The 23,398-nt window shown below is 43.8% G+C and overlaps 1 protein-coding gene across 1 annotated transcript in view; it reads left to right on the top strand.

The window, feature by feature from the left end:
• Positions 1-15,935: 15,935 nt before the first annotated feature.
• RAP2A (RAP2A, member of RAS oncogene family) overlaps positions 15,936-23,398 on the top strand; it is a 30,365-nt gene continuing 22,902 nt past the window's right edge. Inside the window, exon 1 of the mRNA XM_005027684.6 lies at positions 15,936-16,309. Within this exon, the coding sequence (XP_005027741.1) occupies positions 15,996-16,309 (314 nt within the window). The 5' untranslated portion in view covers positions 15,936-15,995. The remainder of the gene's footprint in view (positions 16,310-23,398) is intronic.

Below are 23,398 nucleotides of genomic sequence, written 5' to 3'. Positions count from 1 at the left end.
CCAAAAATATGCCTTGAATTGCTGAAAACCTTCCTTGGCATCTGATCACATGCATACCATGCTCTTTATGCCTGCAATCATTTCTCTAGCCAAGCCCTTTTTCGAGTAACCTCCCTTTTTAATGTCATATAATTGACAGTTCTGAGGGCTTTTCAGATGGATCACGATGATTTTTATTGCTCTTGTGCGGGGCGGGGAAGGGAAGGGGGGGGAATACCATCTCAGCTGCTGCATCAAAGCAGTTACTATTTCTGGAATGGAGTGGATTTGAGCAAATTGTGATAGGTACAGGCTACACAGTCAAATTATCTGTGAATGAATAAATTACAGAAATGCCTTCTAAATTCTTATTCGCCTAGTTCAGTAATTACAGAACCCACAGAAACAGCAGAAAATAAATTACATGTTGTTTTATGAAAATACCTTCTGCTACGGGAGGAAAAAAAAAAAAAAAAAAAAAACACTCAGATATTTGAAAGGGAGAAATTGGTGTGAACCGCTTATGCAATGTAAGTACACGTGGCTTTATGATCTAGGAAAGCCACTGCACGAAGGATGCCCTGCCCCTCTCCTCTGCAAGGAGCTGAATTTGGATACTACTTGTAAGGAAAACAAATTCTGGTGAGTGCCCTCCTTATTCCAATTGTCCAAGTCACAAAACCACTCAGGGTGGTGCCTGCCTGGTAGGTCACTCCTTTGAGGGTCACAGGACCAACCAGGCGCTGGCCTGTGGTGGTGGCAAGGGTGACTGAGCACTGTGTTTACATTTTCCTTGAACGCCTCTCCTTTTCCTGGGGGTATAGAAGGGGAAGTCCTTTTAATTCCTTTATTTTTTGTGCTGACAGTCACCGCACTGAATGGCGGTGGAGCGTACTCAGAGATGCTGAAGTTGGTAGCTAACAGCACTGCTCGGGACTGTGAGCAAGCAAGTTTTTCTCACTCGGAAAGCTGTTGGGGTGGGATTCTGCTTCTTATCGGAAGCTGTCTAGTATCATTTCAGACATTGCAGGGTACCGACTTGGCCTAAAGCCACTGCTCTGGAGGAGCACAGATCTGGATAGATATCTTAACTCGAGTCTGCCAGCCCCTGCAGATGTCTCATACACTCCACAACACCTCAGATGGGTTTAAGCAATGAATTCCACTTGTTTTCACAAGGGACTGTCAATTGTAACAATGGCTTTGATGGATTTCCAAACAGGATCAAGCACAAACCATCAAAAAATCACAAGATTGGCTTCAATGGTCTTATTGGTACAAATCCTGTTCTTGTTTGTAGGTGTTTGGAGTACTTTCAGCTTGCATATTAAAGCTTTTTGTTTTCTTCTTCTTTTTTTCTCCTACCTTGATGCCTAGAAATACTTTTCCTGTTAACTAAGATGCCCACATACTCATGGAGGTAAAGAGCAGCTCACAACATTCGTGAGAAAGTCATGAAAATGGACAACATGAATTTTACAGGTTTGGTGACTTGGAGTTATTCTTATCTCTTACCAAGTTATAGGGAGTAATTGAGAAATATTGTACCCCTTTGGCATGTAGTATCATCTTTTTAGGATTAGTTTTCACATGGGCTTTATTTCATTATTATTACGGTGTCAATAGAGATGTGATTTTATCTGTATCACTTAGTATGAATGCGCTTGCAATGGGATATACTATTCTTGTATGAAAATAAATCGTTCTATTCCAAATGTTTCAGGTGGGCCCAATGTACCCTACTTTGTCTGATCTAGTTATGTTGCTTTAATTTCTCTGTCTGTAAGGCCAGATAATGAGCTGTCCTTTGACAGGTGTTTGGTAGATCCTGCGCATTCTTTTCCAGGTTTAAGATAAATGTTGAAAGGCAAGGGTCCTGCTTCGTGTCCTTCCTCAAGCCAAACGTGACTGAAAGAAAAGCTACATGAGCAAACATGGGACTTAATGTGGGGTAAGATTATCAGATTTCAGCAGGCTTTCTAACAACAAGATGTGAAAGAAAGCATTTTTCCTTTTTTCTTGATCTTAAAAGTGATTACTTTATACCAGTTCCAGGGGAACAAAAAAGATGTTGAATTCTTCTAAAAAAGAATCAGTTCCCTCCTCTGTGAGGGGGACATTTCTGATCCAGACCAACCACTTGAGAAATCCCTGGGCTGCTGGCACTGCCCCTTCTTCAGCCTCAATCTTGGAGCCCATGGCATGTGTTCATGGGCAGCAGTGGAAACTCTGCAGCTCTCCCTGCAGTTTATGGGCTTTTCAGTTAATTTCCTTTTAATTGTTTGATGGGAGAGGCTGAACTTCAACTCCCTGTTTTATTTGGAGCTGCAGGTATGTACAGGAGTTTCTGTTTGGTTATTGGTTTTCTCCCCAACTTATTTGAATGTTAGACTGATTGCACATCCTTTGTAGCTTTTAAGGGCCAGGCTACTTATATTTCAGATTTGCTTTAGTCCTCTTTCAATGCACATTTCAGATGTGCTCATTTGTCTTCTAGATCAATTCTTCTTATTCTTCACAGAACTGACTCTGCAGCAAGGTATTTCAAATATTCTACTTTATGAAGCACAATCTGAAAAATAATTTACAACAGCATACAGAGAGCCTATAAGGCAAATGCAACTGAATTAATTATATCAGATTGTCAGCTAACTTTGCACTTGCAACCATTCTATTTGCCAGATGTAGCACAGTATTTATACAGATTGCCCAAATTGCAGCACTGGTTTTCTAGCGGGCATCTTTTTGTCTATACGGGCCCACTGAAGTCAGGTGGGAGACGAATTTGAGTAATAGCAGAAGTTTATTTTTACCCCACAAAATGTAGGTCTTTTGCATTCAGCCCCAGACTTCCTGTGTAGGCAAACGGAGAGAGAAAGGCTTCACCAGGGGCCCAGTCAGAGCAGCAACATCCAGCTTCTGCACAGCATTGCCTCTTTTGGAGCCTGCCCAGCCCAGCTGCCTGCAGAGATGCCCAAGGTGACTGCCCTGCTGAGTCGTATTGGGGCACACAGTGACATGCTGTGCATCCCCGCTCCTGCGCCCAGGCAGCCAGATCCTCCTTGCTCTGACTTTCACCCCAGCTTCGCTTCTGAGCATATGTGCACCATGGGAACCCCGTGCTGCCAGCCAGCTTCTGTTCCTTTATTTTTCTCCGAGTTGTTGGTTTTTTAAAGCATCTCGTTCTTCTTTCTTTCTAGAAATGACACAGGTTGTTTTGTTTTTGTGGTGTTTATTTATTTTTTTTAACCACTGTGTGGCAGAGGTGCATATTTTGGTCCTTGCTCTAATGCAGCTCTCTAAAAGGTCGTTTTTGCCCATTAGTTGCAATGAATTGATTCCTCTTGCCAGCACAGGTTGAGCAGGCTGCCTGAAAGGTGAGGATCTGACTTGTGAGCAAGTGACCTCTCCTGCAATAATCAAAGACCTTTCCCCACCACTACCTATGCATGTTAACATAAATCCCTTACTATCTAGAGAAACTTTAAGGGAAACATGCCCTCTTGCTACTTATGGAAAGTATTAGCTGATCCTGGTTTAGTTTGTATGCAGAGGCATTTATTTTTAGCCCCTTGTTTCTGCTGGCCTTCTTTAGGAGGCCTTTTGCTCCAAATTAGGAGCCATACTGCACTTTACCACATGCAGAAGCTTCCTATGAAAGTCTTATGAAAACTTATGTGAGAGTCATTTCCAGTAAGACTGACCGGACAGTTTTCATTTTCATAACTAAAGCAGGAAACCACTCAGTGGCCTGAGTATTCAAAGCATTGTTTAATTACAGATTTGCTTTGCATTGAAGGTAGAGTGGTCAGGACCTTCCCGGAGAGGATCCAACTTCCTCGCAGGCAGTGACGCGCCCGCTCCATGCAATGTTTTGAGATCAGAGACGAGATGGAGAGGGCAGGCTTCATTCCAGGCTGGCTGTAAATAAACCTACTTTCAGAATTGAAAGCAGCTCTCCCTATGCAATTATTAGGTGAGAGAAATTTGCCGGTCTTTCACGAGGAATGCTATCCACAGGACAGGTTTTGATGAGAGCTACCAAGTATTGTGGAAACCCTCAGAAAGGCAGAAGGTGTAGAGCAGTGAAAGGACATCCTCCAGCAACAATTCAGCAGGGATGCTTGAAAAAGAACCAAAGTACGACATAGTTATTCTCTTATTTGCCTCTCACATCTGCCTACATCAGATGTTCATGCTAAAGAGCCATTTTGCCACTTCTTGGTGAAATGAACCTTTTTTTGTGTGTGATTATTTATTTATTTATTCATGGACCTGGCTTTTGGGAATCTACGTCCTTTCTTATGTGACTCTTTCCTCTCCCTTTGCTTTAATTTTAGCCCAAATGCAGATGACCCTCTGTGACACGAGCTTCAAGCTTTGGTGAACGCGGCAGATGTATTCCTCTTCAGGAGTAATTATCAGAGGAACTGTTCTCAAATCCAAGTTTCCTGTACAACGAAATTATTCCTGTTTAAATAAAGGACTCCGGCGGTGCTACTCAGCAGCACCTCTATACAAAGCCAGAGTTGTTTCCTCGTAGCACAGCTTTCTTTCTGCTCTTCTCAGAAAATGACTCAGTTAGACTCAAACATTAGTCAGTCAAAGTGCCTAAAATCAATGATCGTTTCATATTCAATTGAATATTTACTTTTTTAAAAACATCACAGTGAAAGCACTCCATTTGACTTTCCTTTATTATTGCTATTATTACCTCACAAATACTTTCACAGAGACAGCTGTCTCTCCTTTCTTTTTCAGCTCCTTTCTAAGACATAGCTGGATGCGGCTCCAAGCTCCAGGAGTCTATACACTTGAGCCAATTTGCAATAAAACTGATGAAGAAAATGGCCTTGATGAGCTCTGGTTTCTGTAGCACTGGGATTTAGCCCTCTCGGAGATGGAAATGTGTCCCAACATGGGTTTTATCCCAGAACATGTGAGTGGCAGTGTTGGGCCGGAGCTAGCGGCTGCCTCCTCAGCAGCGAGATCTGCAGTGGCGGGGATTAGAAATTTACTTCTGCCTCTGGAAGGGCAGCTGAAAGGAGAAATCATGGGGCTGAGTTACTCGAGCAGGGTGTTGTGAGGGATTATAAACTCATTGGTGTCCAAAGACGAAAGCAGCAACACCCAGAAGGGTGGGCTTTTGGTCGAGGAGAAGCGCAGAGCTGCTGAAGGCCGCGCTCTCCCCTCAGCTGCTTCGCGCCACACTGCTTAAACCAAGGAGCAACACGTAAGCATGGAGCCAGGACTGGACCAAACACATTATTTATTTCCACGTTGGCAGGTTGAAAGCTCTGATATTTATACAGTAGTCCCACAAATCCCTGAGGTCTCCTCCTTGGGTCACATAAACCAATGCAGCATCAAGATACTGGAGTTTCTGCCAATTTATAGCAGCCGAGACTCTAGCTGAAGGTTTTCAAGGCCATGAAAAATACTGCAACTAAGACTGGTCCTGCTCTTTAATTTCCTTTATGTGTTTTTAAATAGATGTTTCATCCTCGAATCAAATGACACTGTATAACAATATATCAGCCTCAGTGACAATCTATTTCATAGGCACTAGCTAAAATACGAAAACAAAAGAAATAAGAAAGGGCAAATAAAGTTGTAAATAGTCTGGTTTAACCAAAGCATGCTGCTTAATCTTTTCTTTGTATATAGATTGGAGGGGAAGGGAGCTTAACTATATTATCATCATTTTCATCTGGACATCTACCTGATTTAGAACATGAAACAATATTATTTCCTGATGAAACAGGTTTAGATAAAACTCAGTGGGGTTTGAGCCTGTGCAAACACACACAGGAACACAGACAGAGAATACACTTGCATGTATACACAGGAACAGAAACTTAAATAATATTTGCAAATTGAGCTATCACTCTTTAAAATACAACGCCGTTGTGTGTGTTTGTTTGTTTGTTTTCCCAGCACATTTTTATAAGTTGGCTTGTAAGAGTATTTTTTGGAAAGTTAGACCTTAAGTAGATATGTGGTGGCTGATCTGTGTGATTCACAGAACAGGGCCACAGTGACCAGTAACTCTTCCTGCTCCTATCTCCCTCTGTGTACAAAAGAATAAGATAAGGTTATCTGACAGAAGGGTATTTTTTCTAAAGCAGGCACAGCAGTTACATACCTAACTGCAGCTAGCAGGCATGCACATCCACCTTTCCATTAAATTAGGTACAGATCCAGTCCCCACAGAGCAAGAGGTTGCACATTTATCCATCCAGGCATGCATCCCTATGGACCCCAGATCAACAGGTAGCCCTGCCGTGAGCTTCAGACATCCCTTCAGCACAGCAGAGGATCTGTCACCTCCTGACAGGTAGCACATTTACTCATGGTTGATTTGGAGTTACTGCTGCCTTGGTTCCTCTTCTTCCCATGTTAAACTGCAGCTAGTTGTTCTTGTAAAGAAGTGTTTTGGAGATCTAAATGGTTATTTTTCAGGTTTTGTTCCAAACAACTTTTCAATTTGTTGAGGGACACAATTTGCCTGCCACATTAAACTAGAGACTGTAGCCAAAAATATACAGGATCACACCTTTCAAACACCTGGATGACCTGGGGGCTCACCAACCCCGTCACATCTGGCTTAGGCCCTGAAGGCCACAAGCCACCAAGATGGTACTTCAGGAGATCCCCATCAAAGCTGCGTGAAAAGAAATGGCTCTTGGCCTGTGCTAAAACGTGATTTCCCAGTTCGATTTTGCATCGGTTTTCTGCCAGCTCCCATCCAAGCAGCAGGTCTAATCTGCTGCATGCTACATGTGTGACAACATCTCTCTGGACTACCACTTTCTGCAATTCCTCCCTGGATACTTACATGCTGTCTAGGTTATCTAATGTGTTCTCTGCTGAAACTAATGAGAATGACCAATTAAAACATTTTTTTTTTTATCTTAAAGAAACTTCTATGCTTGATTTTTAAACTTTCAGCAGCTTTGAAAAAGGAATCCACTTAATTACACCACGATGCACATTTTTAGGAAGCAAGAGTAAGTACAATAAAGTTATATAGCCATGTGCATTATTCAGTAGACTTTTTTATTAAACAATTAGATTTCCCTAGCAGCTCCTTGGCATGAGATGTGGAGAGAGTTATGTCTCAGCCCATGGAAAAGCTGAGCCATCACTAGTTTTACCTGAGCAGTATTTTTTTTCGGTGTGAGCATGATCAGTGGTGCAGCTATATCTAAAGACAGCAAGTTTTTGCAGATAGAAACTTCTCAGGGGAAAAACAAAACAAAACCCCACTACCCAGAGAATCAGATGATCAGATAGAAAAGTGCAAAGTATGTTACTAATTACTGTTTCAGGTTAAGTGAGTATTTATATGCTATCTAGGCTAGCTAGCTCAGGTCTCTGCTCTCTGCACAGCTGTCACTGTTGTGGTTACAGAGCTGCATCCAATGCACATCGCTTCTGTACTCGCTCAAATCTAGTTTCTTATGTAATAAGAGTAAAGATAATGAATACTTATTTTATTAGGGCACTATCCAGCAACTAGTCACTTATCAGGGCACTACATGGAAAAGACGATGCTTATTAGATTGGAAGACGATACCAAGCTGAGAATGGCCTGCAAGTGTGTTGGAAGACAAAACAGAACCTCATAAACTGGGAAAAAAAAAAAAAAAAAAGAGGAAAAAAAAAAAAAGAGAAAGAAAAACAGCACAAGATCTGCAAGACCGCTTGAGGTCTTTCAGAAACAGTTGTGCAGATGTCCATCAGGGCTGACCCCAATGTGCTCAGACTGCCCCACTGCAGAGCGTGAGCCTTGCCAACTCCTAAAATTCACTCTTCAGCCTATTTTGTGGCTGTACATTCCTCTATGTTTTAGTTGCAGGTGCTTGTGGCAGCAGTCTTAACATCTCTAAGCAAGATCTTCAATGTTGTCCCTCTTTAGAGATCATAGCAACACCCTTCACAGCTAATTTTGGAAACTGAGAGCTACACCAAGAGGTGAATGTTTATAGAGACGGGACTTTTTTGGTTTGGTGGTTGTTTGTTTTTTTTGTTTGTTTTGTTTTGTTTTTTGGTTAGTTAGTTGGTTGTTTTTTGACTGAAAGAGGAGAAGCAATGCTGTGTTGGAGCTCTGTGCTAACTGGATAAAATAGCACTACAAGTTGATCGGGTGAGCAGCTAAGTGGAAGAGGAGGAATTCTGTAATCTGGTTTCTTGGCCAGAGCTAAATACCATGAAAACATAGCCTTGGGGAAGACTTGTTGTGAGGACACTACATTAAAAAGGAAAGAAGCTAAGACATCCCATAAGGAAGAGAAGTTTGCACCAAAGTGTAAAACCAGCAAATATGACAGCACAAAAATAATAAAATAATAAAATAAAATAAAATAAAATAAAATAAAATAAAATAAAATAAAATAAAATAAAATAAAATAAAATAAAATAAAATAAAATAACAGAACCCCCTTGCTGTACTGCTATATCAAACTCTTAAGTAAGTACACGAAGAGTTATGTATTTCTTTCCTCCACTGCTGAGAAGCTGGACAAGACATTCAAGCATCAGTAAAGCATTGACTTGGAAGATGAGAGGAGAACCAGGAAGATGGGAGGAACTAGCAGACACTGCTTTGAGAAACTGTCAAGGGGCAGTTCCATCAGGTTCATCACTCATCTGCTATGCCTACTACATTCATCCCTAGCCTGCTAGGAAATCATCATGCATTCTGCCCCAAAAAGTCTGATAAAGCTCAGCTGTGTGAAATGAGACCAGATCTGTACAAAAAAAATCTGAATGATTTTTGAAAATCTAATCTTCTGGATTTTTTGTTGTATTCTAAGTTGCTCCCCCATTATTTTGCAATAATTTACCTTCAGCTGTAGCAGTTCTCACTGAAGTCTTGAGAGAAAATGCAGAGAGAGGCTGGAGCTAATTCTTTGCATTATTTTTGCCGAGGAAATTAACTGTGGTTCCTCACTAAAGTAGCGTACGTGTATCTCCTGCTTGTAAAATAGCGCACCCAGTATAACGCAGCTCTGAAAATGTGCTAGAAAGTACTCACAGGGTTGCATTCCTGTACAGCATTGAGGACTTAAAGAAGAAGATGAGATCTTCGTACACCTCACAAACTCAGTTTCTTTTTCGTTTTTTCTCTGAATGAATCTTTTCCTCAGGCTCAAAATAATAACTAACCTATTTTTATCTTGTCAATAGTGCCTGTTGCCAAAACTTCCGATTTTATCACTAATTTACGACATTCAGTCTTCTTAAAGCACCAACCACTTGAAACAAGAACAGACAACTTCTGTTTCAAAATAAATAAATACATAAGTGTACAAGTAGTGAAAAGCAATAATATCTAAAGACTAAAAGGCAAATCCAATGGTGAAAAAAGACATCCGAGCCCTCATGATTTTCAGGCCTTTAATGCTCATCTTTGTGGCAACTGCTGTGTTGATTACATCTGAAACTCATGGTTTTGAAGCACTTAGTTAGGAATTCCTGCTCCACTAATCAGAAGTTTGGCTCAACAGGCTTCCAGCAGCAGGGACCTTCGGGAAGACCTTCAGCTAGGAAGAGAGAAGTTACCCTACAAGCAAGTCTGGCCTCCCCACATCCTTATCCCAAGCTACATCCTACCTCCATACACGCACGTATTGAGGGACGGAGGGTCTGCACAATGCCTGCAGACAAATTGGCTGCTGAGTATTTTTCGGAAAGACACGATCTCATTTTCCCCCAGTCCCCTCAGTCTGCCCTTAAAATCTGCCCCTCTTTAGGGGCCTGTCACCCACTGTGTGCTTTGGGTACCCTGTAGAGCAATCCACTTCCCTGCCCAGAGCAGACGATGCAAATCCAAACATCCAGAGCAAATGTGTCTACTCGGACATGCACCAAAATTACTAAACAAGTTTTAGGACATAGACTGAAATGATCTAAATGATTTGATTACACTTGATATAATTAAATACTACTCTGCTTAAGGAAACGTGCTTTTAAGAAATAAATACAAGAAAAGTGGATTGGAAAGTTTATTTTAACTTACAGTGTAACTCACAACAATTAAGGCATCTTAAAATTTAATTCAGTTCTGTATATTTTGCTCAAAACAACCACAAAATAAGAAAATATTATTTTAGCTGTAATATTATTTTTTATTGATATGTACAAAATCTAATGCTTGTGAAATACAAGGCCCTGATGCCCACACTCTGGTTATTACAAAGGAGGGGTTAAACATTTGCTTCCAAGACTGACTCAGAAAGATACGTCTGCGTGGCTTGTGATAGACATTCCAAGACTTTTGTACCTTCATAAAAACAGACTATCATTATCTTCATTTTCTCTTAAATCTTGTGATTGAATTATTTTTGAACATCATAAGGAGAAAGAAGGAGTCAAATAGAATAATAAATTAGCTGTTACTAGTTTATTTCACTGTGCTTTTTTTTTTTTTTTTTTTTTTTTATATCCTGAAGCTGACTTCCCCTGTTTTGAAACTATATGTGAACAACAGCTATTTAACTTCAATTCATTGGCAGATGAGTATTTCTTGGGAAACTTAGATATGCAGTGGAACACTTTTCGTTAAAATTAATACCACCACCAAGGTTTCTTGTTTGCTTCTATGGTGAGCAAAGAAAACGTTGTGAAACATCACGAGACATCAGCAGAAGTCCACCAAATCTCCACTAAAAACAATAAAAATCAGGTCACAAGCTAAAACAGAGTATTTTCATTTAGATTTCTTGGTGCTTTGGGAATGAATGGTCCAATCAGATTTTCACTCCTAATAAAAAGAGGGACCAGGAGCAATTATTCTTTTCAAATTTAACCACCATTCTCAATTAAATATAATGACCTTATTACGTGACAGGGATGGATATCTGGCTGCACGAAGTAGTTAAAACAACATCAGCCCTGCCCCTCAGTGAGCGATCCCCTTCCTCTGAATGGTTAATCTGCAATGCCAGGAATGAGCATTAATGAGATGATAACAACAGAAAGCTGTCCCCATTTGCAGAGCTACTAAACTGGTCATCCTCTGAAATAAGCCCACAGGACTGAAGCCTGAATGCTCCTTTCTGATTAGAAAATTAAATTATGACTGAGGGAAGACTTTGGTATGCCTACTGCTATTGTCTCCGAGTCTTTCAAATTGTTAAAAGGGAAAAAAAAAATCCCCAGGGACAGGAGCACACAATTGGAAGTGACAGCTACAGCAACTTAATGAGTATCTCCTGGCGGAGCCACAGTAATTGTGTTCACACTTGTTGTCCTCTCCAGTTGTAAGGTAAAATGCATTAATTCAATCTAGTTCTGCTGTAACGCAATCTAGTTTGTTTTAATTCACCAAACAAAAAGTCTTGTGGGAAGCAATAGGTGTGGGTTTAAATGTTTCGAGATGAGGATGGAGTTAACTCTGTTCCTCTGTCATGGCTGAGTCCGGGGCAGCTAACAATGATAAAACAGTTTGCATTTCTACTTTGGATTAGCTTCTTACAGATTCAGTGGGCTGAAGTGGCTCACCACAGGGCACCAGCAGTGGTGTCACAGGGATGAAGGCAGCGTGGGCTCGGGAGGAGCGGGGAGATTCATGGCAGGATCTGCTTACGCCCTATGGAGCTACATGAAATGTTAGCACTACTGCAGATTTTGGATTCCCAACGCCAAAAATGCTTAAATGTAGACTATGTGCAACTTAACCAAAGGAGAAAGCTGCCCACACATCATTTCTGATGAGCTGGTTTACAGTCTCCCTTGCTCAGCATGCTTGGTCTGCTGGGAACACAGTCCAAGCGCTCAGTCCTCAGTTTTGCCAAGAATTTCCTAGTGCTTACCTCAGCTTCGTGAAGTGCCTTCCCCAAACCAGGTTCCAGGCTCCCAGTTAGTCTGGCTCTTGTGCCGTGGCCAAGCAGGATGGCAGAGGAATCAGGTCCAACCTCCTTACCCTGTGTGAGCACCCAGGGGTTGTACCTGCTCTCCTCTAGCCAGCTGCTGTTTTCGTGAACAAGGATGTCAAACAACCATGATTTTGCAATCTGTAAAACAAAACAAAACAAAACAAAACAAAACAAAAAAGGGATAAGGTCACTGCAGGGATGGAACGGAAATTTCCAAAAAAATGGAAAAAAAAAGTGCGACCACCTAAAAATGCTAAGGATAGGGTGAGAGTCAGCCACCTTTCGCCCCACTTAGATGTATCTTGAGTTTGATAACAACTTGACGGGCAGACAATTAATCAGACAGTTAATTGGGCAAGAAGTATCACATGAAAGACTGAACATAATCTCATCCTTAACACTTGATGCTGGCTACACTTCCTAAAATACTCCAATTACACATGGCTAGGAGGGATCCATGTGATGCCAGAACTGCTCTGCCAGCCTGAACAGAAAAATACGGCAGTAAGCACGGTCGGGACGTCACTGTTGTTCTACTGACCTGCACTTGGAAAAGCCACAGAAAGCAAATATATTCACCAGAACAGTCTGTAGAGTACACAGGCTCTATTTTATCCTCTCTCTCATGCTTAAATGTCAGGAGACAGTCACCAGCACTCAGATTTCCCTATTTTCCATCTTGCCAATGGCACTGTTACTACTGAAAAATCAGCAAGCCTTAGCTATGGCATAAAAATAGATGTTCGAGGCCTAGTCCCTCTTTCGTACCCATCCTATAATGTGCAGTCAGAGGCTACAATAGCTAGCATGAAACTTATGCAACGGCGTGTTGTTTTCTGCATAAAATAAAAAATATTTATAGAGAGACTCCAGCCTATCATAAGACAGTGTGGTTAGCCACAGGCTGCTGAAATCTGAAATATGATAGTTCCATATAAGACATAAAAGACTTGCAAAGTGAGCAATAAAACTGTCTGAAGTTCCTAAATCCTGGGAAGCCAGCACAAGCCAGACGCACAGCACAGAGGGACTAGATAACTCCTGGAGGTCGTGCTGGGAAAGGAGACCGTCTGTCTGCTGGTCAGATGTGGGATGAGATATTTGCAGGGACGAGCCCTGGCCCATTCAGTCTTTGGTGGCAGGATGTTTCTCTTTCTCCAAAACATCCTTCTCCCACCCCCCACCTTCTCTGGTAGGGAATAACAGAAGTATGAGCAGTGTGCATAAAAGAAAAGCAGGCAGCCCCATGTCCTCCACCTCACAATAAGTAACTCCACACCACTGATACCCGCATTGCTTTTTAGGGCAGAGGCTCCAGCACTGACCAGCTGAATTTTCAATGCTGCCATCTTCGAACAAGGGTGAAAGCTACAAAAACAGGGCAATGACAAGGCTTTTAGCCTTACCAGATCCTTGGGAACAGTCATCCATTCCAGGCAGCCAGCACCTCCTCCAGTTGACCATCCTGCTCTTTTCCATCCTCCATGCCATATTTACATTTAATTTCCCTTATATTTCATTTTTAAGTGTTTCTTTAGTTCCTGCACACATCACCCCACTATCACTATGTGAAATAATGCTTTGCTGCCCATGAAACTCGGCCACCTATGAGACTGACCACCTGGTGTAAACCTGTCGGGCACGCAAGCTCCTCGTGTCTCTTTCTGAACCATTGCATCCTCATCCCAAGGACCTGAACCAGCAGTCAACAGCTTCTCTCTGAGAAATACCCAGCTCCAGGAGCCTGCTCTAATCCCGGGATGCGTAAGGGAGGCCCCCATCTCCTCCCTTCAACACAGATAATTGCATCTATTTTTTATGATTGCACATCAGCCTCCTATTCTGAAGCACAATGCGTTTTAAAGCCTGTTAGGCTCATTCATCTGCCACTGTTCTTAACAGAAGGACAGACCCTCTGTCCTCTGAGATCTCTCTTTTCCACCTAGACTTACAACCAGTTTAGATCCATGCACTTCTGTGGTGTTTGCTAGCTAAAATGCCCACGCTTTCATTCTGCCCCAGCTTATTTGTTACTAGCAGCCGTGTGCCTCCTCCACATTTGCTTCTGCTGGTTTATCCAGACAAATATTCCAAGTGTACTCTTGTAGATAAGCTCTGTTCTTTTCCAGTAACCCTCCCGGGTGTATTTCTGTACACGTCCCTCTTTCTTGGACATGGTTCATCAGAACTGGGTGCACTGATGTCTCACTAACCTCACCGAGAGGCTTGACCTTGTGGATGTCACAGTCATGTTTGCTTTTTCCTAACGGCATTAAATCTCTAGCTTCCTTTCATCGTTGCCTAATAAACCCAGGTATTTTCCCAGTCCTGTGCTCGAGAGTGCCCTGATTTATAGCGCAAACACTCATTAGCCCGTTCGTGCAGCATCTTGCATGCTCTGCTGCTACATGTTCATGTAGGCTCACCTCTGTTACTCGAAGGTCTCAAGTCAAGAAACAAACAGAAATGAGATTATTCATTGAAAACGTTAGTCACTTCTGACTAGCCTCGCCAGGCTCTGTAACATTTACAAACGGACTCTGACAATCCCATAAAAATCCTGTGTGTCGTGGTTACTTAATGTATTTACACCACATGGACGTGCGTGGTTTGGTTTCGCTTTGGTGGTTTTATACCACATGGGCATTGCTAGAAGCCAGCAAACAACCTTCTTCCTTCCAGACGGGCTAAAGCTACGGGCATCCTGCTAAGATAAATTTGTTTTGAAGCTTTGTGGATCGAGAAGAAACGCACAGAAGACAGGCTATGACAGTGGAAGGCCAGAAAGGTGGAAGCTCTGCATACGGCAAGCATGTAACCAAAAGACTCAGCGAAGGGATGATGTTCAGCAAAGCCTCAGAAATACATTTGCTGCCACCAAAAACTCCACGATAAGCTTGGAAATAGGTCAGAAATAGGAAGTAGAACCGGACTCGCCTGGAAAGCAGGCGCCTTAGCCAAGATGAAGGGCTGATAAATCAAAGAGGAAAACAGCACAGTGAGGAGCGTAACATGGGAGAGAGCTGCTTTGCTGGCAGCTTTCAGGAACTACCTGGCTGGCTCTGGTTCCAAAGGGGCATAAGCCTTGAAGGGAAACGAAGTCTTTTCTCTGTATATTCAATTGTTTTGGCCAGTGGTGATGATGAGAACAAAAATCAAGGGTTAGAAGGTGCACGTTGCAAAGACACGCATAGAAACGCATCTCTATGAACTGACACTGCATCCCACGAGAAGTTATGTCTCCTCATCAGGCGTTTTCCTTTCAGATATTGTTAATTTGTAATTATTCCCCTCAGGCTGCCCCCCAGCCCCCGCTGGGTGTGTGACACACACCCCCGTGCGAGCCCACACCACCACCACCACCACCAGGAAGGACACTCAAGCAGGACCGTTTCAATGCACTTTTTATTAATCGTGTTTTACATCAGAACACGCTTCAAACGCCGGCCTGGGACCCTGGAACCCCACAACGGGGGCAAGAACGGGCACCAACGGCCGCCAACCGCCTTCCCCCCCGCCCCGGGCTCCTCTGACGGACACTTCCGGCCGCGCCGCCGCCCCGCCTCTTGAGCCACCACCCATTGGCTGTCCCCTCCCGGCGCGTGACGGCGGCGTGCCCTCTGATTGGCCGCGGCGCGCGGCGCGTGTCGGCGGAGCGGGCCCGCCGAGCGGCCGGGCGGAGGGGCGGGGCGGGGCGGGGCCGCTGTCACCAGGGCGACAGCGCCAGAAGGCCGGGCGTCACGTGGGCGCCGGCCGCGCCCTCCCATTGGCCGAGCGGGCTGGGGAGGGGGGGGGGAGAGAGAGGGCGGGGGGGCACGTGACTCCCTCCCCCTACCAACCCGCGCGCTGCCGCCGCCGCCGCCGCTGATTGGCTGTTGCCATGGCGACCGGGGCAGGAGGGGGCGTGGCTTGCGGCCCGCCCCAGCCGAGGCGCGCCGCGGCCCCGGCGGCCGGGAGGAGGCGCGGCGGGAGGGGGCGGCGGCGGATGGCGGGGGGGGGGTGAGGGGCGGCCGGCGGGGCGGCGGCGGGAGGAGGAGGAGGAGGAGGAGGAGGAGGAGGAGGAGGAGGAGGAGGAGGGAGGTGGTGGAGGAGGAGGAGGAGGAGGAGGAGGAGGTGGCGGAGGTCGGCGGGAGGATGCGCGAGTACAAGGTGGTGGTGCTGGGCTCGGGCGGGGTGGGGAAGTCGGCGCTCACGGTGCAGTTCGTGACGGGGACGTTCATCGAGAAGTACGACCCCACCATCGAGGACTTCTACCGCAAGGAGATCGAGGTGGACGCGTCGCCCTCCGTGCTGGAGATCCTGGACACGGCCGGCACCGAGCAGTTCGCCTCCATGCGGGACCTCTACATCAAGAACGGGCAGGGCTTCATCCTGGTCTACAGCCTGGTCAACCAGCAGAGCTTCCAGGACATCCGACCCATGCGCGACCAGATCATCCGCGTCAAGAGGTGACGAGGCGCGGCCCTTCCCCGACGCCAGCCCCGCGGGGCGGCTGCAGGAGCCCTGGCAGGACGGGGATGGGGCCCCAGGTGCCCTGCGAGGGGGTTTTTGGGGCGCTCTCCTTCCCCACGCACCCACACCAGGGTGGGTGGGGGTGTCCCGCGTTCCCCAGGCACGTAGATATTCCCCTCAGCATCCCACTGGGATCCCTCCTCGCTGAGGAGGTGGTGGCTGTGAGGTTCAGGCCTTGCAGGCGCCGCTGGGTATCCCAAATATCACCCCGCTGCTGCCGGTGCGTGATGCTCAGGTCCCGGCCAGGCCCCCGCAGCCTGCAGGGCTGACATCGCGGCGACCCTTCGAGCTGCAAAAATGCTGCCCGCAGCTCATCCCCACATCTCTTCCCCGCCATGGAGAGGGATTGGGCTTCTGCTACAGACCTGTTTTTATCAGAGGCTCAGCCACCTGAAAGGCAAACCCCTGTCAATAACCCCCGCTGCACCGCAGCCCTGGGGTTTGCAGCCCGCCGTGCGGTGCTGGCAGGGGCTGATGGGCTGGTGGCAGGAGCTGCTGCTCCAGCCCGAGGCCCCAAAAGATGTGTTTTGAAACTGGGGAGGAGGGTGAGCAGGGGAAAGGCGAGGGAGGAGGCGAAGCTCGGATATTTTCAGAGACTCGCAACTTCCTCGCAGGAGGCGTTTCTTAATATATGTCCTAACTTTGTAATGGGGGGGGTCTGAAGGCTGATGTAACAAAGTTATCTTAAACTTAGTAGGGAAAATGCATTTTCTGTATCCTCACGATCCTCATCATTCACATGTGCCTTATAGCAGAACAGTTTTTCTCCTAGTAGTTAAGGTGGACTTTGGTAAATGCCTTTGGTTTGCCCGTGTTTAATCGCTGCTCTGCATTCAGTCAGTGCCTGAACGCGAGCTGCAGCTCTCTCAGCGTGCTCTGTGCCTCGCAGCGGAGCGTCTGCCTCCAGAGCCAAGCTGCCAGCCTGTAGGTAGGTGAAGCAGAACAGAAAGCAACTCACACTTGCAGGGTTATATTGACTCAGCACTGCTCAGGGTGGGTCTGCACGCTGCTCGGCGCTTGCTGCTGTCAGGGCTCTTACTGCAAGACTTCAACTTCTTCTGGCTGGCAGTGAGCTACTTTGTGAAAGACACCCGAGCAGTATTTTAATGCTAAATTTCTCTTATGCAAAAAATCCAGGTTCTGGCCAGTCCTGATTTTTTTTTTTTTAATTGAGGTGCAGTTGAAAGGAATATAATATCGACGTGCCATATTAAAGAGTGAATTACAAGATCTCAGCAAATGTACCAGGTCTTCCCTGGTCAACTTACCTCGCCTTCTGTTTGTGGGGTCTGCTGTTTTGTTTTACCACTTGATGCAAGTTTAAAAGGCAGCGTCTGAGACCTGATGTGCCGTTCGTTTAAACAGTAAGAAGGATGCAAGCTTAACTGGAAGAATGCAGAGGTACAGATATGTACCTGTGCAGGGAGTTCTGAGTTATCATTTACAGCTGCACAAATGCATTAATGAGAGAGAAATAATCACAGTCTCATTTACTTAGGTGTTTGGGAGGAGATGTGCCTGAAAACTGCCAGTGTTTGCTTATATGGGTACAAAACCATGATATAAAAGTCTCTGAACTTTGATTGTACCTGGAAACTGATTGACCAGGTCCCCAGCTGCTGGGTGCCTTTGCATTTTGTGTGTCCTTGCTATTTTTACTTTTTCTGATGGAAGAATTCCCGTGCTCTCACATAATTAGAGGATAGTTATAGTTACTGTCCCAAGAAGTAGAAAAGCTGGGGGGAAATTCCCTCTTCAGGCTGAGAGATGCGGGCTTGAGTTTTCTGCTTCCCTGGCCTGGCCACCACATACCAGGCCAAATTAAGCTAAGGGAGCCCTTCATTCCTCCCGAGGAAGTTGATTAACTTCACAGGAATGAGTGACATGTTTACATGGCCAAAAGAGAGGGGAAAAAGTGGACCTTTACTTAGCTCTGAAGCCAGTCCCTAGAGGCTGTCCAACAGATAGCTGTTGTCAGGTTAGCTTCTGTTCTCATTAAATGGCTATTTAATATTAAAAAAATGCATGAATTTCCTCAGAAACAGGCCCGAAATCCAGGTCTCCCAGTTTGCAGAGGAGTCTCCTAGTGGCACGACTATAAAGTCAGGATTTCTTTTGTACCGCGTGGTGTGGGAGCCTTGCAGCCCTGTCAGGCGTGGTGCACGGCTTGCACAAAAAGAGCAGGGGACGGCTCCGCAGCCTTCAAGCAGGTAATTAAAGTTCCTTCCTGGAAAATGCTGCTTGAAATGTAAACCGCCTGCTTTTCCAAGGAAAGGCAGCGTTTTTGTCTGGCTTTCTCTGGGAACGACTCAAGGCGCTTCGCCCTCGGTGAAGGAGCCCTGTCAGTGCTAAGGTGCGCCTCCAGCAGCGCTGAGCAGGCAGGTGAGGAGAAGGGAGAGGTTTTAGAAGCGCTGTCGGCTGGAGTTTCCCACCTTTACACGTGCTGCCAGCTTTGGATGCACAAAGCAGGGGATGCCTTGTGCTGCTGGGTGAGAAACACAAAACGTTATCTGTGCATTTGTAGGTACTGCAGTTCCGAGACCTCCTCTCCTCCCAGAATGGATTAGCAGGTTTGGCAGCAAAGAGCTCTTCAGCTTTTGCTGCGGACTGAACTGTTTCCTGGAGAAACTTTTTACTGGTGAGAACAAGGCTGACCTGGATGAGTGGGCCCATGCTGGTGAAGGTCTGCAGTGAAGCGAGAGCAGAAGCTGTCAGATGAAACAGATTGGTGGTGATACACCCCAGTTAGACAGCGAGATTCGCAAAGAAACAGCAAGGATGTAGATTAAGAAGTGTGGAATAGTGGTTTGTTGGTTTTTGGGGGGGTTTGTTTGGTTGGTTGGTTGTTTCAGAGCAGAGTTGGATAACTTCTAACACGGTTGTGTTTGTCTGTTGTGTGATTAGAAAGCTCTCTGAAGCCAACCTGCTGACATTTACCATATACTGAATTTTAATTTTGGATGTGACTTTGCCAGTGTTTTATTCCCATGAGGTATGCTTAAGCGTCGTCGACTGTGTCCTCTAGGCACTTGTGTAGCTTTCCTTAATGAAACTTCTCAATCTGGACATATTAAGGATTGTTGGACGTTTTTAGGAGAACCCCATGAAATAGAAAAGTGTTGTTATTCCAACAGAACCTAAAGCACAGAGGGGAAATTCTTCCAAAGTCAATTTGCCGTTCTTCACTTGTTGTGGTTTCTGTAGACCGGTGTTTTAAAGACAGGACTGTTGGGCTCATCTTTTGGAGAATCCGCCAGATTTTACTTCAGGCAGTGCTTTTGGGAAACGCTTTATTTCAAGTAGTGGGAAAACAGGTAAATATAAAACTTCTAAATAACCTATTGCCTAATTTCTCTAGGAAGCAATGACGAGAAAACATTAATTTTGACTGAAAGTGCAGACTAACCAGTACAGGTATATTGCAATGAAATATCATGGAAATGTGGCTGAGTTGAGTGTTCTTCATGGCAATGCTTACCATCAGGATGAAAATCTGCCTCCCAGTCTAGGGATTCTCTGTGGCAATTCAAAACACACGAGAGAAGCAATTATTGAAATGTATTAATTGTGAAATCAGCATCTCGAGTCAATGATGATTGATGTTTTTAGTGTCTTCATGGTGATTAAGTCTGCAAAACTATACTTGAAGTTACAAATTACTCAAATGTCTAGTTTAAAAATGTTGTTTTCCAAGTGCCATGAAAATTAAATATATTTTTTTTTACAAAAAAATCACTTAGCACATTAGGGTCCAGTTCCTTATTAAATCTCAATATGATCATACAAATGACTGTCAATAGAGTTTGGAAGGGATTAAATAGTTGGATTTATTCTTTAGCTCTTCAACCTGGCTTAAAGAGTTCTCACTGCAGTGAATTTACCAGTGTCACAGAATTGTTTGGTTGGAATGGGCCTCAGGAGGTCATCTGGGCAAGGGTTCCAGGTTTTATCTATTTTTCATCTCTCTTTGACTTAAGAAACTGCTAGTCTAATTTTAAGAACCATGTAGAGCAGTATTCAAGAAATGCAGCTTCAACACTTGTGACGAGTATGGCTCAAGCCTTCCAGGAAGAAATAGCAAAAGCAGTTGAAGTGAAACTTGGAAAATATTATTCCTTCTAAAGTACCGTATGCAAAAGTGGAGGGACTTTCACAGATGCTCTCCATGTAGGATGGTAGAAATATGAAGAGACTGAAATCCTTCAGTCTTTTTTTTAGCAAGAGGTGGGTTGTTTGTGTTGGGTTTTTTTGTTTTCGTTTTTTCTTCCAGTAATCGTGACACAGTGGATTTATTACTCATCTCTCAGTGAAAAAGGCAGGGCAGGTAATGAGCACGGTCCACATCCTCCATTGCATGGCTTGCCAAGCTGCCAGGCCTTCCTTGTGTGCTTGTCAGGTGAAACTTAGCGCTTCATTGCAAGGACGGATTAACAGACTTTAAAATCTCATCAAACAGGTGTACCTACTTCTGAGGAAATGCAGGAAACTGGGTGGGATTTGGACACGATGCAAGCTTCAGACATTATGTTAAAATATCACCAAGTGTAAAAGAAGACCTGTACTGACCCTTTGTCTCCCTTTTTTTCCCCCCTGTTGGAGGGGATGCTACAGATGGCAGTTTCTCAGGTGAGAATCTCATGGAGTGAGAAGAAAATGCAAATATTTTATGTGTGTGTGGAGATGTAAAGTGGTAAACACAAGTTGGCAGTCTTACCAAGTTGACCCTCTATGTAACACCACATTCTTCAGCTGTTCAGACAGCTCTTATGTCTTACCGGTGAGCTGATACATAGACTATCCCCTAGAAACTCTTTAGAATGGAAAGAGTACCTGTTTGCAGGGTACAGGACTAAATAAGTTTTACAGTAACATCTTCAACTTTAGTTTCCCTTTGTAGTTTTCAAACAACTTTGCCAGACTTCTTTCTGGCTCTTTAGAATGTAAATTTTCTAATTTATTTTTTTAGTCAATCTACCTTTGTTTTAATATGAAGTTAATGAAATAATTCTGTCAGACAAAATTATAGGTTTCTTGATTTAACTGTGGAGTTCGTACATAGACAATCCCCTAAAAAAAAAATCTCTGACAGTGTGCAATTTTAAACCATAGAAGATTATTTTAAAATTCCTCAGCTTGGTCTTAAAGTCAAATATTTCAAAGTGTTCATGCATCTTTGGAACATACCACCTTTCATGTTCTCCTGTAGAAGCTTTTTAACTGAATTCTGTACTTGCAGAGTTCTCCTGATTCTTCTTTCCCCGCGCCCTTTCTTGATGATCTGAAGTATTCATGCTACTTTGAGTTACTTTCTGTGGAAGCTGTGAAAATTTGAGACAATGCCTTTAACTAGAGTCTTCCAATATTTTTTTTGTCTGCTTCCACCCGTAGCAGCTAATCATATTGGTAGGTATTTTCCAAGATTTATTTATTTTCCATTATAAGGTAAAATGATGTGACAGTTTGCATATATGGGCACTGAAAACAAATCATAGAATCATCCATCAGGAGTCATTTAGGTTGGAAAAGACCCCTAAGACCATCAAGTCCAGCCGTTAACCTAGCACTGCCAAGTCTACCACTAAACCATATCCCTAAGCAACGCATCTACAACTCTTTTGAATACCTCCAGGGATGGTGACTCAACCACCTCCCTGGGCCCTCCTGCTTTTTACCTGTTCTTTTTAGACTTACTGAAATGCGTGCTCCTTTTGTGTGCACGTTCAGTTTAGTTTGTGCTAGTTTAGAGAACAGCATTTCTTTTCATTTTTATTTTTTTTTTAGAATCATGCCTGTGTCACTCAGCATCATTTTCTCTCTTCAGGTCTTAATTGCTGCTGCAGCTCGTGTTGTTGCAGAGGTGCGTGAATACATGTGGATAGCTAAAATTGTCAAACAGTAGCACAGCATGTGGCAAGATTTCTTAAGTTTGTTTTCAGTCTTGCAGTGTTACTTGATCACGTCTGCGTTGTAAAAATGCAGTTTAATATGTTAAAGAGCAAATATAACAGTGACTTCAATGGTTTTCATAGTTTAGAACAGTAATACTTGGACTTTGTACATTAATGCTTGGGGCTCAATATTTTCTATCTTGCTCTTAATTACGCTTAATTAGGGTTTTGACAGATTTTGCAATGATTACTTGGAAAATTCTATCCAAAAAGTCACTGCTTACAAGATTTTCTGTTTTCCCTTTGATATGTAGAGGACAATAATTCTCTAAATACTTTTTTTTTTTTTTTAATATAGCCAGCACAGTTGGCAGTAACTTGTGTGTTTTCTTTCAAAATAACCATGATTGTCTGCTCTTCAGTTGGCTAGTATGTGTAAGAAACAAATTTTGTTGTTTGGGTCATAAATAAAACATTCAGAGTAACAGTAGGTTTCCTTAAAACTCTTCTGTTAGCAGGCATACTCTTTGGACTGAGACTTCAATTGTCATTCTATTTTTAAGAGAGTTTTTAAATGAATAAAATTTGAAATGTCTGAGTGAGTGGCTGTCCCAAAAATCATTAAATCCATTCCTTTTCTAGTTTTTCACTTAATTCACTTCAAGATTTTTTTTGCAACTAAGAACAAACCTGTGGTTACTGGTTATTTCATCTAAGAAATATTGCGGGTGTTGTTTAAAACACCTCTTCCTTTTTTTTTTTTCCTCCCCTCCTTGTAAATTGTGTAGGTGGTATGTGATGATAACGTTTTGAGAGAGAATTGGGAAGCAATTGGGACTGCAGCGCTAAATTATCTTGGCACGTAGTGACTTGCACAAAGATTTATGTGATTAAGGTAACAAGAGCTATAGCTATCTGCTTCTTCATGTCCTCTTATTCATTAGCTTCCTGCTTATTTTTTTTTTCTTGGCCAGAGGTTTCCAGTACAGGAGTGGTCTTCAGTTTTTACTGCATTAAGGCAAACGGTATAGTCTAGGTACAGTTACAGCGACGGATACAACTCAAGTGCTTTTCTTTGTCGATGGGTTGTGTTTTAGCAGCTGTGTTGTCTTAAATCCTAGTCTAGACGAGAGAATT

Source organism: Anas platyrhynchos, chromosome 1 (genome assembly GCF_047663525.1).
Source record: "Anas platyrhynchos isolate ZD024472 breed Pekin duck chromosome 1, IASCAAS_PekinDuck_T2T, whole genome shotgun sequence".
Classification (NCBI taxonomy): domain Eukaryota; kingdom Metazoa; phylum Chordata; class Aves; order Anseriformes; family Anatidae; genus Anas; species Anas platyrhynchos.
Note: the sequence above shows the minus strand (reverse complement) of the source record. Positions and strands in the feature narration are given on the sequence as shown.